We start from the raw sequence: 15,621 nt of genomic DNA on the forward strand, positions 1-15,621 counted from the left end.
ATCGTAGATTATTAAAAAAAACTCAACATTTCGATGTTTAAAAAAAAAATATTTAACGTTGAAAGAAAATTCTCAATCAAATAATTAATTAATTTCTTTCTAAACAAAATAATAAGCGAACGTAAAATTTTCTCTTATCGATCTGGCTTTTTAAAGATTTAATCCAATTAATTCTCGAGAAGAAATTTGATTCGTCGTTGAAATTGTTTATAATTTTATTCCATCTGAAAAGAAAAAGAAGAAACTTTTATGTAGGTTGAGTTTACAACATATATAACACTCGTGCCGGGCAAACTGCTGTTTTATTATACGTCATAATCCCGTTTTAATCCACCAATGCAAGCAAACCGTTTGAAAAATATAAAAAGAGAATACTCGTTGCAGGGATGATGATAAAAATTCGAGAAACTCGTCGTCGAAACACATCGTGTTACATATTATTGCCAAATTATTCAAATTCGATTTTAATCGTCGAATATTTTTCTCTCTCTCGAAATATTTGCGATATTAAAGGGATAATAAATAATGAATCGAGACATTTTTAAATTTCCCTCCTCACTTATTTAATTTATTTCGAGCAAATGATAAAAGAAGAAGAAGGAGCAACATTTAGATTTTAATTAGGATTTTTATTTTGCCCCCCCTTCGAAATGACTAACTATATCGTAAAGAAGGAACCGAGAGATCCTCGATAAAAACTTCTCCGAGAATTGTGGCCCATTTTCTTGAAAGAGATCTTGAGAGAAGCTATCTTTCTCCATCTTCCATCTTTTTTTTCGAGTCGAACTTCAAAAAAATTGAACGAATACACAATTGTATCTCGAAGAAAGGGCAATAAATATCTGTATTCTTATTTAGAAAAATATTTATATAAAATATTTATATTTATATTTAGAAAAAATATCAATTCCAATTCTTCCAATTGTTCCAATTCTCTAATTTAAAAATCGTCTACGAAAATAAAAAAAAAAAAAATAAAACTGCAACTTTTCCAAATTTTTAGCCAAATTTTTAGCTTATTATAAATCGTAGAGGAAAACAAAAATATTGGAAGAAACGTGGTCGGTCGAAGTATTACGCGGGCGAATCAGCTTGCGGGGCTTAAAATAAATCAAATAGGCTTTCTGCCCCGATGATACTCGCAAGTTTACCCTCGGTTTTCTAAGAAGGGATTCAGGAAGCCTGTAATTCACCGAGGAACGAATCATTCGTTCAACGGTCTCCCTCTCGGGGAAGGCTTGTAATTTTCCCTAGGGAAAGGGAGTCGATCGAATTTCCACGTGTTTCCATCGTCCTTCGCCGATTCGATCGGAATCGAAACCGACGGCCGGAAAAAATCGGCTCGATCGAAATTCGCCTTCCGATTCTATCGGAATTTTCATTCGGAGAAGGTGTGTTTAAACCCCTTCTCCATATTTTTCATTTCGATTTCCAAGATCGTCGAAATTCAGATTCGAGACTTAAGATTCTAACCTTTCCTGTATTTCTCTCTCTCTTTTTTTTTTCTTGTCCCGAGGAATTGGAAATGGTTCAAGCGAGAGAAAGTTATTGTCTTTTTTTAAAAAGAAGTTAGTTCTAACTAAATTCTTCTCCATTCCTCTTTTTGCGAAGAAAAAGAAACCTTTTTTTAACTTCTTCGATAGAGAATGCAACGTTTTTAAATTAAAATTTGTCGAAGAGAGATATCTTCTCTATGGAACATCATAATCAATAATATATCATATTGTTATTTTCACTTGACGATTTTAATGTCCCTCAATCAAGGGAATTTTCATGATAATTTGGACAAAGATTTATAATCATATCTAAGCTAAAAAAAAAAAAAGAAAAATACTCAAATCTCTTATATATGTGGATATATAATAAATATATGTGTGAAGGAAGAATAAGAGATTTGAGTATTTCTTTCTTTTTTTTTTTTAAATAATAAAACAAATATATATATGTGGATATATAATAAATATGTGTTAAGGAAGGGTAAGAGATTTGATTATTTTTCTCTCTTTTTTTTTTTCTTTAAATAATAAAATAAATATATATGTGGATATATAATAAATATGTGTGAAGAAAGGATAAGAGATTTCAGTATTTTTCTCTTTTTTTTTCTTTAAATAATAAAATAAATATATATGTGGATATATAATAAATATGTGTGAAGAAAGGATAAGAGATTTCAGTATTTTTCTCTTTTTTTTTCTTTAAATAATAAAATAAATATACATGTGGATATATAATAAATACATGTGTGAAGGAAGAATAAGAGATTTGAGTATTTTTCTCTTTTTTTTTTCTTTAAATAATAAAACAAATATATATATAGATATATAATAAATATATGTGTGAAAGAAGAATAAGAGATTTGAGTATTTCTCTCTTTTTTTTTTAAATAATAAAATAAATATACATGTGGATATATAATAAATATATGTATAAAGGATATTTATTTATTATATTTATTACACGTGGCAATATCGCTGAACGGATTAACGGATAAATTTTCAGAAATCTTTTCCTCCCACCTTTTTTCATATAATAATTTGCACGAAAATTTACATATCTAAAAAAAAAAAAAAAAAAAAAAAAAAAAGAGAAAAATACTGAATTCCGTCCTGCACAGTTTATCATACGTGACAATATCACTTTGCGCAACGATCCTCGGCCCGGCCGATTATTTATCCACAACGTTCTTATCCCGCCACGTTGGAACAACAGCGTGCAGAAAATCTGATAAACCGGAATACGGGCACGCGACAAAGTGATATTACGGCGCGAAATTACAGTTGTTGAGGAGAGGAGAGGGGGGTGAGTTGGGATAGCAAAGTTGGATAAAATAAATTTGTCGCGAGCGAATGCGAGAGCGGACGATACGGAAATACGTTGAAAAGGAACATCGTATCGCGTAGCTCGTCGAAAACTTTGTTTCGAAGAGAGGGGAGGGAGGGGGAAGGACGAGCCGATAATTTCTTGCCCGATTCATCCGACCCAATTTCGTCGAATCTCTTTCTATCGAGGAGGAGGGGGATAAATTCGATTCTTCTCTTCTTTCGCTTCCTTCCATTCTTTCCTTTCGATACGCTGATGAATATTAAATATTTGACGAAGACGTCGGAATGCGTCGAGTTTTTATATTCCGATATTCGTACATTCGATGTCGATCCAACAATTCTTTTTCTTATTTTTCTTCTCCTCTTTTCAATTCCGCCACTTCATCTCTCGTGACGTGCTTTTCCATGTTAAAAATCATCGTTTATTAATCATTGATCTCCTTGGATTCTCGAATTATGTCTATGATTTTATACTTTTTTTTAAAATTTCGAACGTTACCTTAGATTGCACCTAAATTTCATGTGATATTTTACTTTTAAAATATGAAAAGTATAATCGCGAGTAATAACGGATGATAAAATTACTATTATAGAGACAGAAGAGGAGAGAGAGAAGAGAACGTAAATCGACGAAATTATTATATTTTCTCGGATAACGTTTGTAACGAAGGATCGCCGCAACGTTTCGTTCGAAATTACGCCTATTACGCGAGTGCCTTTCGTTTCGTGCCATTAACGGGACGCATTATCATCGCGGGAAACTTCCGTGTTATCGAAACGAAACACGGAATTTCCGAACGTAACGCAAACGTTTCGTTTCGCGACGAACGCTCATTTTTATCGATGCAATATCGTTGCCGCAGCCGGAATCGCCGCTGCTCGCCATCTGGGTTAATAGTTAACAGTCGCGCGTGCAACGGAGTACAATCAATTTTCACGTCCCTCTCCTCCGTCTTCTTTCTCCGTCCATTATCGCTTCAATTTTAATCTCTCTCTCTCTTTCTTCTTTTTTTATATTTCTTCGAACGCGATTAGAAGAAATATATTTTTATAATCCGTCTTCTTTCTTCGTCCATTATCGCTTCAATTTTAATTTCTCTCTCTTTCTTCTTTTTTTCTACTTCTTCGAATGCGATTAGAAGAAATATATTTTTATATAATCCGTCTTCTTTCTTCGACCATTATCGCTTCAATTTTAATTTCTCTCTCTTTCTTCTTTTTTTCTACTTCTTCGAACGCGATTAGAAGAAATATATTTTTATACTTCTTTTTTTTTTCTACTTCTTCGAACACGATTAGAAGAAATATATTTTTATAATCCGTCTTCTTTCTTTGTCAATTATCGCTTCAATTTTAATTTCTCTCTCTTTCTTCTTTTTTTCTTCGAATGCGATTAGAAGAAATATATTTTTATAATTCGTCTTCTTTCTTCGTCTATTATCGCTTCAATTTTAATTTCTCTCTCTTTCTTCTTTTTTTTTTCTACTTCTTCGAACGTAATTAGAAGAAATATATTTTTATAATTCGTCTTCTTTCTTCGTCCATTATCAATTTCTTCAATTTTAATTTCTTTCTCTTTCTTCTTTTTTTTATACTTCTTCGAACGCGATTAGAAGGAATATATTTTTATAATCCGTCTTCTTTCTTCGTCCATTATCGCTTCAATTTTAATTTCTTCTTTTTTCTTCTACTTCTTCCAATGCGATTAGAAGAAATATATTTTTATAATCCGTCTTCTTTCTTCGTTCATTATCAACGGCTAATTTTAATCTCTCTCTCTCTTTCTTCTTCGATTAAAAGGAATATATTTTTATAATCCTCCTATGGAAGAAGGAGAAAGAAAAATGGCGACAGAAAATAATTCTGAAAATGTTTATATCTTAATTCTCGATTAACTAGAACTGTATTATATAGTTTTTAATCCAGTTTCCTGTTTCTGTTTTGTGATAAATTATATTTAAATTGAATTAAATATAACTTTGATCGAATGAAAATCAGAATAATTCATATTTCGATTATCGAATCTTTTCTACGCTACGCTACTTTTTTTTTCCTTTTCTTTCCTTTTTTTTGCAATTATTGGAATAGGAAGCGACAAAGAGGCGTGTTATGATGCACGTGACCGGCGCGAAGCAAAACGATAGCAATTGTTATCGCGATTCCGCATAATCGAAGGGTTGGAAAATTGCGATGCGGTCTGATGGCGCGATATTTTCTTGGAAGAAGAAAAAAGGAGGGGAATCGAGTCAAAAGTTTTCCTTCTCTCTTTTAAGAATTCCTTCTCTCTTCTTCTTAAAAAAAAGGGCAAAGTCGTGGAAACTAAAGTTGCAAATGGCTTGAATTATTTTTCTATTCTCTCTTTCTCCTCTCTTTCTTACTACGAATCGTTGAAAATGCTGTGCAAATCGGTATAAATCACTCCATTTTATTTCCATTTATCGTCGAGTGACTGTGAAAATGAGTGGAGATAAATCTTAAGAAACGAGATAGAGAAAAACTGATTATGAGTTAATTCTGAAAATTGTATTCCATTCTTTATTCTACAAAAGAAGAAAATTCTATCGAAATTTTCTTGAGAAACGATTAAATAATAAATTTTCAACTCGAAAAATCGACTCGTTGATCGATCTTGCGACAAAGATTGCTAATAAACTTTCTATTTGGCGGGATAGAAGAAAAAGACGTGGCGATTAATTAAAAAAAATTCAATAAAATAAACCTCTCTGGCGAAAATTCGGGATAAACTTTTTTTCAGAAAGGGGAAGAAGAGAAAACTCGTCGCGAAAATTTGTATAACTCGATAAAAAAGGAATACGAATTATTATACGGCATTAAAAATTCCGGCCAAACCGTGCAAAATTGAACATTGAGAGAGAAACAAAAGCAAATCTCGCGGAAAGAGAAATTTACGAGTGAAAATTGAAGTGTAGAATTTATCTCTGGATCTATAAAAAGAAATAATGGAAGAAAGTGGAGTACACGAAGCGGATCTACTAATATCGCTCAGAGGCGAGTGAAAAGAAAGCGTAAAATCGAAGAAAATTTCACCTGCGCGAGCAACAACCACAATTATTTGCACGTTGTTACACGTCTTTGTCAAAATCGTCCAATTATCGTGATAAAAAGAAAAAAAAAAAGGAGAGGAAAAGACAGCGATCGGATACGAAGTCGAAACTCGGAAAGGAGAGGTTGAGAACTTGTCGGAAAACGACGGGATATCGATCCGCGAACTTGGTGAAATTCAACGTGAAATTCAACGTGAAACGATAGATAAAAGGATTCGAATTTTTTGTTGGACGAATGGGCCGATTAACGCGAGCGAATGGAACGCGAAATCGTATCGTATTCGCATCTAAAAACTCGAGCCACGGACGCTGAAACGCTGTTTCGATCCATCCGAGCGATGGGTTTAAATCAACGGTTCGCACAACTTTGGAACTATTCGCTTAAACCCATCGCACGATGTACGTAGCACGTTTCAGAGTCTACTTTAAAATCTAGCGATGGGTTTAACTCACATCTGCAGCTATCTCACGATTTCTAGAACTATTATTTATACATTTACTTAAATCCATCGCTCGCACGATTCTGCAATTATTAATTTAAACCCATCGCTCGAATTGATCGTCGCACGATGTACAGAATCGCATGTTTCAGAATTTACTTTAAAATCTAGCGATGGGTTTAAGTCGATAACTCATTTCTGAACTATCTCACGATTTCTAGAACTATCGATTATTTATACATTTACTTAAATTCATCATTCGAGTCGATTGTCGCACGATGTATAGAATCGCATGTTTCAGGGTCTACTTTAAAATCTAGCGATGGGTTTAAGTCGATAACTCATTTCTGAACTATCTCACGATTTCTAGAACTATCGATTATTTATACATTTACTTAAATCCATCGCTCGCACGATTCTGTAACTATTAACTTAAACCCATTACTCGAATCGATCATCGTACGATGTATAGAATCGCATGTTTCAGAAATCTAGCGATGGGTTTAAGTCGATAACTCACTTCTTATCTCACGATTTCTAGAATTATCGATTATTTATACATTTACTTATATAGAATCGCATGTTTCAGAATTTATTTTAAAATCTAGCGATGGGTTTAAATCGATAACTCACTTCTTATCTCACGATTTCTAGAATTATCGATTATTTATACATTTACTTACACAGAATCGCATGTTTCAGAATTTACTTTAAAATCTAGCGATGGATTTAAGTCGATAATTCACTTCACGATTTCTAGAACTATCGATTATTTATACATTTACTTAAATCCATCGCTCGCACGATTCTGCAATTATTAATTTAAACCCATCGCTCGAATCGATCATCGCACGATGTACAGAATCGCATGTTTCAGAAATCTAGCGATGGGTTTAAGTCGATAACTCACTTCTTATCTCACGATTTCTAGAATTATCGATTATTTATACATTTACTTACACAGAATCGCATGTTTCAGAATTTACTTTAAAATCTAGATGGATTTAAGTCGATAATTCACTTCACGATTTCTAGAATTATCGATTATTTATACATTTACTTAAATCCATCGCTCGCACGATTCTGCAACTATTAACTTAAACCCATCACTCAAGTCGATCGTCACACGATGTACGTCGCATGTTTCAGAATTTACTTTAAAATCTAGATAACTCACTTCTGGAGCTATCTCACGATTGCTAAAACTATCGATTATTTATACATTTACTTAAATCTTTCGCTCGCACGATTCTACAACTATGACTGGAACTATTGACTTAAACCCATCGCTCGAGTCGATATCGTCGCATGTTTCGGAATTTGTAGACTGCTTTAGAGTTTAGCGATAGGTTTAAGATAATAGCTCGTATAACCTTGGAACTGTTCATTAACTATCGCACGATTTCCAGGATTATCGATCATTTACTTAAATCCGTGGCTCACGCGATTCTGGAACTGTGACTCAAACCCATCGCTCGAGTCGATCATCTTGCGACGCATCGCAAAGTCAGTAGCGATGGATTTAAGTTAATACCAATAACTAGAGCTATCTCTAACCAGTCGTGGCACAATTTTTGGAAATTAATTATCGACTTAAATCCATCGCTTAGAATTTGAAAAAAATTCTGCGAAACTAGATATTGATTTTATAAACCTTTTGTTCGAGCTCTGGAATTATCGTTATTGATTTATAAAACTTATCGCTTAAATCGATGCAAGCATCGCATGTTTCAGAGACCGTAGGTCGCTTTATGCCTAGTAACGGGTTTAAATCACATTTACGGCGATACTGTATATACGTTATATCATAATTGTGCAAGTTATTGGCTTAAACCCATTACTCGAATCGATTCGTGCATTCGCGTAATATGTTTCGACGTTTGTTTGAACAAGGGACAAACGCGAGAAACGCGAATTTCTAAAGATATTGCTTGACAATAGGTTGACGAATTATACGAGATAATATTGGATAATTCTTCTGAATTTAACTTTTCCTTTTTTAAAAATATTCTTCGAACTCTTTGGACGGGAACATGAAATTATAGAAAGTTTAGTTAATTTTAGAAAATTTTCTATTTTCTCTCTAGAACTCTTGTACACGAAGGTATGAAATTATAGAGGGAGATGGAGTTGGATAGATGTTGGCAATTTAAAGGAAAAATTTCTATTCTCGCTTTTCCAAGTTTAAGATAAAAATAAAGAGAGTTAAATGGTGATTTTTCTATCGAAACGTAATATCGAATAATTTTTTGATTTTATAAGAAAATCAATGAGATTTTCCGTTTTTTTTTATTCAATATTTTCAACGTTGATAAATTCCGTTCGACTCGGACATTTCATCCGTTCTCACGCGATCTCTTTTCGCGTGTCTCGAATTTCCAATCACGCGTATTTTCACATATACAGCCCCTTCGAAACGAGGTCGAATCCGAGTCAAATTCTTCGACGCGAGACTTTATCCTTTTCTCGCTTCGAAGAATCCCAATTCTCCCCTCTCTTATTTCACAAAAGTTGCATCGATACGTAAAGAAACAACGAATAGAAAAATCATTTTAATAATTCAATCCTCATCCAACTTTGATTAAAGTCCATCCAACTTTTACATCGTCTAAAGGGAGAGAAGAAAAATTTTTCTTTCAAAAATCTTCTTGGGAGGAAAAATAATTAATTCCGTTATCATTTCCGAAGAATATTTCTCGATTAAAAATTAAACGAACATTTACACGAATCAGGGTTTGAAAGTTTGATTTGCCATCGTGAACAAGCGGCAACGTTGTGTCGCGTGTTACGCGTGTGTTGGCCACCGGCAGCGCATAAATTAATGTTATCACGGTTTGAACGTTGTTGTATATCTCGGCGTATACCTGGCCACGATGCCTTCCATACCCGCTATAAAATTGATGTATTTTTTTGCACACGAATCGATTACGCGTTTTCCCTCGTTACGTGACTCACGTAACGTTCTCTGCATTTTCTTCCTTTTCGTCGTTAGCCGAAGGGGGTGGGCGGCCTCCCTCCCCCCCTTCCCCCCTTAATTTTCCTCGCCTTTCCTTCCTTTGCTCGCGTTCTAAGAAAACCGCGTTCCAGCAAAATTTTAAATAAACTTGAACAAATTCTTTCCATTCGGATAGAAAGTTACATAAAAAGAGATTCATTTGAAAAATAATAATTGTTATTTATCATATCATCATCGAAGATTATAAATTATCACAAATTTCTTCCAATAATATTCGAAAATATCCTAAAGATCGAATTTTATTATTTTCTTTTTCTATTTCTTTCAATTCACCGAATATAATATTCGAAAATATTATCCTTAAAAGTGAAGATCGAATTTTATTATTTTCTTTTTCTATTTCTTTCAATTCACCGAATATAATATTAAATATTATCCTTAAAAGCGAAGATCGAATTTTATTATTTTCATCTTTTCGTCGATCGAGTTAATCGGGAGTTTTTTTTTTCTTCTAAATCATAATCTCTTCTCACTTTCGATATTACTTTCGATAACCTAACCTCTCTTTCTCTCTCTCTCTCTCTCGATTCGTAAAACGGTGAGTAAGTTTTCTTAAGTGGCGAAGAAGAAGGATCGGCAACAAAGCGTAATGTAACAATAAATAATTATAGGTGGTAAAATTCACCGAATATAATATTCGAAAATATTATCCTTAAAAGCGAAGATCGAATTTTATTATTTTCATCTTTTCGTCGATCGAGTTAATCGGGAGTTTTTTTTTTCTTCTAAATCATAATCTCTTCTCACTTTCGATATTACTTTCGATAATCTAACCTCTCTTTCTCTCTCTCTCTCTCGATTCGTAAAACGGTGAGTAAGTTTTCTTAAGTGGCGAAGAAGAAGGATCGGCAACAAAGCGTAATGTAACAATAAATAATTATAGGTGGTAAAATTCACCGAATATAATATTCGAAAATATTATCCTTAAAAGCGAAGATCGAATTTTATTATTTTCATCTTTTCGTCGATCGAGTTAATCGGGAGTTTTTTTTTTCTTCTAAATCATAATCTCTTCTCACTTTCGATATTACTTTCGATAACCTAACCTCTCTTTCTCTCTCTCTCTTTCTCTCGATTCGTAAAACGGTGAGTAAGTTTTCTTAAGTGGCGAAGAAGAAGGATCGGCAACAAAGCGTAATGTAACAATAAATAATTATAGGTGGTAAAATTGTCGGTGTGTTAATAATACGCGCGCGATGTGACTGGTTGATATTACACGCAGAGAGTCGTGAAACTGCGTTTAACACGGTTCTTTGTCGTCTCCTGTCCCCCTCCCCCCCGTTATCGCATAAATGAGCGCATAAAAGAAGCGCGTTTAGAAGGCCAGGTGGACAATAATTTTTCGAGCCGACCAGTTTTTGCCAAGTTTAAAAACGAAAACTCCCATCTTCTCCAAAGATATTATCTTTATTATTCCAGTTTAAAATTAAAAATTAATCGTGATCGTTATCCATTTCGTCACGCGTTTTTATCGAAGAATTGACACGTTGTGAATTCCAAGAGGAGAAAGAATATATATATATATATATATATATATATATATATATATATATATATAGATAAAAAATTTGTATCAAGCAGAATAAATTATTACTCGAAAGATCGATCCTTTTTCCACCGAACGTGTTCGAATCTTGCTTTCGATTCCAAGAGAAGGAAGAATATATATATATAGATTAAAAATTTGTATCAAGCGGAATAAATTATTACTCGAAAGATCGATCCTTTTTCCACCGAAAAAGGTGTTCGAATCTTGCGTTCGATTTGTAAAATGGACGACGATTAAAAAAAAAAAATTTGAATAAATTTATGTAAAGGCAATAATTTTAGTTTCCAAGAGGTGAAGAAAAAAAAAAGAAATATCGTCTACAATGATTTGGAATCGACGAAACGCGGACAAAGGATTGTTCTCGAACGACTCCACTCTCTATGGATCGCGGAATTCGATTGAAATTTCCGGTTCACCGTTTCTTTCTCACCGCGACGAATAATCGCAAGGAAATCTCGACACTTTGTCGACTCGTGGAAAAATCTCTCGTAAGAGGGAATCGATGTATTCGCTCAGGAATATACAATCCCCTCTCCCTTCCCATTCGTTTCCTTTTCCTTTCCTTCGAAAAATGCTGAGAGAAAAGAGTGACGGACTAATCGTTGGCAAATTTCTTTCTATTCTTTTTCCTTCCCTAACTCTTTATTCAAGCACAATATTCAACAAAATTTGATCGATCGACAGATTCGCATTTGTTATCCATTTATTTTTATTTCCTAATTCGATCATGGAGGACGAGAGATAGAAATACATTTAGTAAACGATTATCTTTTAACTTTTAACTGGATAAACTGTGCGTTCTTAAGAATTTTTTCTCACCCTTCCTTTTCTTTTTCATTTTACACGCGAAGAGATTATTTCTCTAGCCAGATCGTTCGTAAAAGAATTTTTTTTTTCCTTTAATCTTTTCGTGTATATATATATTTTATTCCTTTTCTTTTCGCTTCGCTATTTTACACGCGCAAGAGATATCCCAGATCCTATCTTATTTTTCTTTATTTCTGCAACGTTTTATCCTTCCACTCTTCTTATTTTTCCTTACGCGCTTTGTACTTTCCACGTACGGTACAAAATTTCTCTTATTCTCACTCCTCCTTTTTTTTTTTTATACGTGTATTTTTATATTATCGCCACGAGGAGAAAGATACAATAGGGATAATTTGAAAAAATAACGACTCACCGACGCTGTTTTCCCATTTTTGCTTGTGACTTTCAACAGGGATCCCTCGTACCCCTGAAACAGAACAAATTCCCAATGCGCAATTACAAATGAGACAAAAGAGTTGAATATTTTGACGAAACTTGTGAGAATCGTACAATTAATCAGAGAAGGAGAGGGGAGGAGGAAGGGATACGCTTTTTTAATTCTCCAATCAAATTTTTTGGATATCGACATTGGAAGACGAATTTTCTTCGATTATCTCTTAGGAATTTTAAGGATTTTCAACTTATTTGAAATGAATACGAAACAATTGAGCATGTAGCGTTTAAAAATTAGAGTAATATTAGAGTTATAATTTGAATGAAATTTTTCAGATTAAACTTATAATATCCAATATAATTTTTTTCAGCCAATTTTCATTTTGTTTTTTTATTAAGTAATGCGTTAGAGACAAATGAATTTTCTTTGATTATTTCTTAGAAATTTTAATGATCTTCAATTTATTTTGAAATGAAACAATTGAGCATGTAACTTTAAAAATTAGAGTAACATTAGAGTTATAATTTGAATGAAATTTTTCAGTTTAAACTTGTAATATCCACGTGTAATTTTTTTTTAATTTCAGCTAAGTTTCATTTATTAAATTCTTTTATTAAATGATGCGTTAGAGGCAAACGAAGATGAATTTTCTTTGATTATCTCTTAGGAATCTTAAGGATCTTCAACTTATTTGAAATGAATACGAAACAATTGAGCATGCAACTTTAAAAATCGTAACATTAGAGTTATAATTTGAACGAAATTTTTCAGTTTAAACTTGTGATATCTACATGTAATTTTTTTCAACCAATTTTCATTTTCTTTTGTTAAGTGAGAAGCAAACGAAGATGAATTTTCTTTGATTATCTCTTAGAAATTTTAAGGATCTTCAACTTATTTCGAAACGAATTGGATAAGTTAAACGAATGATCCTTCCATTCGATCGAAAATCTTGTGCTCGAAATTTTTTCGTTTCTCGTTGGAAAATTTTCTTCTCGATCTTTCAAAAATTACGCACGCGGGTTTATTCTATTAAGTAATGCGTTAGAGGCAAACGAAAATTTCCAGAAAATGGATCGATCTGAATTTGAGAGAGAAAGAGAGAGAGAGATGCAGAAATCGTGAATGAATTCACGAATCTTGCGAGAAGACTCGTGATCCTCGTCAAAGGGTTAAACCCGAAATTAATCCGCAAAGCAAAAGCGAATGTGGTTGTGCGTGGAGGTGAATCTTGGAAATTTGCATATCTACCGTGTAATTATCCATTCTCGTGGATAATACATATCCGGCAACTCGAGGATAACTCCCCGATAACACTGATTTTAGGCAAACGCGAGTTGAAACGAACATTTTCGAGTAAATGGATCGAATTCGGTTCTCAATCTTCTTTTTCTTTAAGGCTTAGGATAGAAATTTCAATGAATCTTATTTACCTGAAATCAATTGTAACATTAGAGTTATAAGTAGAATGAAATTTTTCAGATTAAACTTGAAATACGTGTAATTTTTTTCAGCCAATTTTCATTTTGTTCTTTTATTAAGTGATATGTTAGAGACAAACAAAGATGAATTTTCTTTGATTATTTCTTAGGAATTTTAACGATCTTCAACTTATTTGAAATGAAAATGGAACAATTGAGTATGTAGCATTTAAAAATTGTAACATTAGAGTTATAAATAGAATGAAATTTTTCAGATTAAACTTGAAATATCTACGTGTAATTTTTTTCAGCTAATTTTCATTTTGTTTTTTTATTAAGTAATGCGTTATAGACAAACAAAGATGAATTTTCTTTGATTATCTCTTAGAAATTTTAAGGATCTTCAACTTATATTGAAATGAAAATGGAACAATTGAATATGTAGTATTTAAAAATTGTAATATTAGAGTTATAACTAGAATGAAATTTTTCAGATTAAACTTGCAATATCCATGTGATTTTTTTTTTAATTTCAGCCAATTTTGTTCTTTTATTAAGTGATATGTTAGAGGCAAACGAAAATGAATTTTCTTTGATTATCTCTTAGAAATTTTAACAATCTTCAATTTATATTGAAATGAAAAAGGAACAATTGAGTAGCATTTAAAAATTGTAATATTAGAGTTATAATTTGAATGAAATTTTTCAGATTAAATTTGTAATATCTACATAATTTTTTTCAGCCAATTTTCATTTTCTTTTATTAAGTGAGAGGCAAACGAAGATGAATTTTCTTTGACTATCTCTTAGGAATTTTAACGATCTTCAACTTACTTATATTGAAACGAAAATAAAACAATTGAGCATATTCAAAAACGTTGTAATTTGAATCGTAATTTAATTAAAATTTTTGTAATTCAAGCTTAAATTATAATTATACCTGTACGATTATTATTATTATTATTATTTTTCGACGTATCTCCTATTTAATTTTCTTTAATTACCCATTTTCACTTTGTTTTTATTAAGTAACGCGTAACATTAGAGAAGCAGCAGAAGAACCTTAGGCTATGAAAACAAAAATGCCTTACGTCTTGGATCTTTGCTATATCCCGTTTACATTGCTAACATTTGCCCACGGGCTATTTTCATCCACTCAAAGGTAAGATATGTATCAAAACATTCTTGCCTTATACATTCGAAATTGCATCATACGAGATATTCACTTATCTCATCTCTCCTCCTCTCTCTTTCCAATCTATTAAAATTCTCCTTTACTTTCCTCTCTCTCTCTCTCGAATCTAATTTTTAAATAACGACACATCTTCATCATTTTATATCATTGCAAATTGTAATAAAAAGAAAAAAGAAAATAAGGATTTTAAAAATCATACTCGTTTAATTATTGGAACAAGCGGTTAGAAAAAAATTAAAAATATTCTCCCCGAGTCGAGTTGGAATTATTTCAAAGCTATTTCAAAACTATTCCAACGATTCCTTGCCTCTTAATCACGTTCAAGTCGTCGCGTTAGAGTTCCCCTCGCCCTCCTCCTCCTCCTCCTCCTCGAAGAATAGCTTACGATTTCTATCGATAAATACTTTGATCGGGGGGCTTGAATTAATCTCGACCATTAATGCTAATTTAACCGTGGAATACGGCAAGGTTTATTCAGATCTTGGTAGATTTCGTTTCAAAAGCGCGATAACGAAGATGCCTTGAAATGCTTACGAGGGACAACGAGAGCATCGTGTTCGTCATCCAAGTTTCTGACCAATGAGAAAGGTAACCATTTTCCAATTTCGTCGAAGGAGATGCGTCAGTGAATAGGATATGAAAGAAAGGAAAAAAGAGATAAGATGAAAAATGTTACACGATATTAAAGAGATAATTAAAGAGATTCGTTTCGTGCGAATATTCGACGTTTCTTGATAAATTATTATATGTAGAGAAGTAGAAAATTTGGACTAATTTAGATCAGTTTTTTTCTATGGAAGAGAGAGAGATTCGAAAAAGGGAGAGGGTTCGACGAAAAATTTAACGGATTAAAATATATATTGACTCGTGAAAATGTTTATAAAAATAGTTAATTTCCAGAGAGAGAGA

The 15,621-nt window shown here is 32.6% G+C and overlaps 1 protein-coding gene and 1 long non-coding RNA gene across 9 annotated transcripts in view; one reads left to right on the plus strand and one right to left on the minus strand.

The window, feature by feature from the left end:
* LOC408915 (protein couch potato) overlaps nucleotides 1-15,621 on the minus strand; it is a 183,129-nt gene that overhangs the window by 62,652 nt on the left and 104,856 nt on the right. For all 8 annotated transcript variants that reach the window (XM_026441618.1, XM_006568287.3, XM_026441619.1 and 5 more), the window contains exon 3: nucleotides 12,076-12,129. In XM_026441618.1, the coding sequence (XP_026297403.1) occupies nucleotides 12,076-12,129 (54 nt within the window). The remainder of the gene's footprint in view (nucleotides 1-12,075; nucleotides 12,130-15,621) is intronic.
* Nucleotides 9,739-10,866, plus strand: LOC113218889. Its single transcript, XR_003304989.1, has 2 exons — nucleotides 9,739-10,229; nucleotides 10,506-10,866. It is a non-coding gene; the product is annotated as an uncharacterized LOC113218889 (long non-coding RNA).

Source organism: Apis mellifera, linkage group LG7 (assembly GCF_003254395.2).
Source record: "Apis mellifera strain DH4 linkage group LG7, Amel_HAv3.1, whole genome shotgun sequence".
Classification (NCBI taxonomy): domain Eukaryota; kingdom Metazoa; phylum Arthropoda; class Insecta; order Hymenoptera; family Apidae; genus Apis; species Apis mellifera.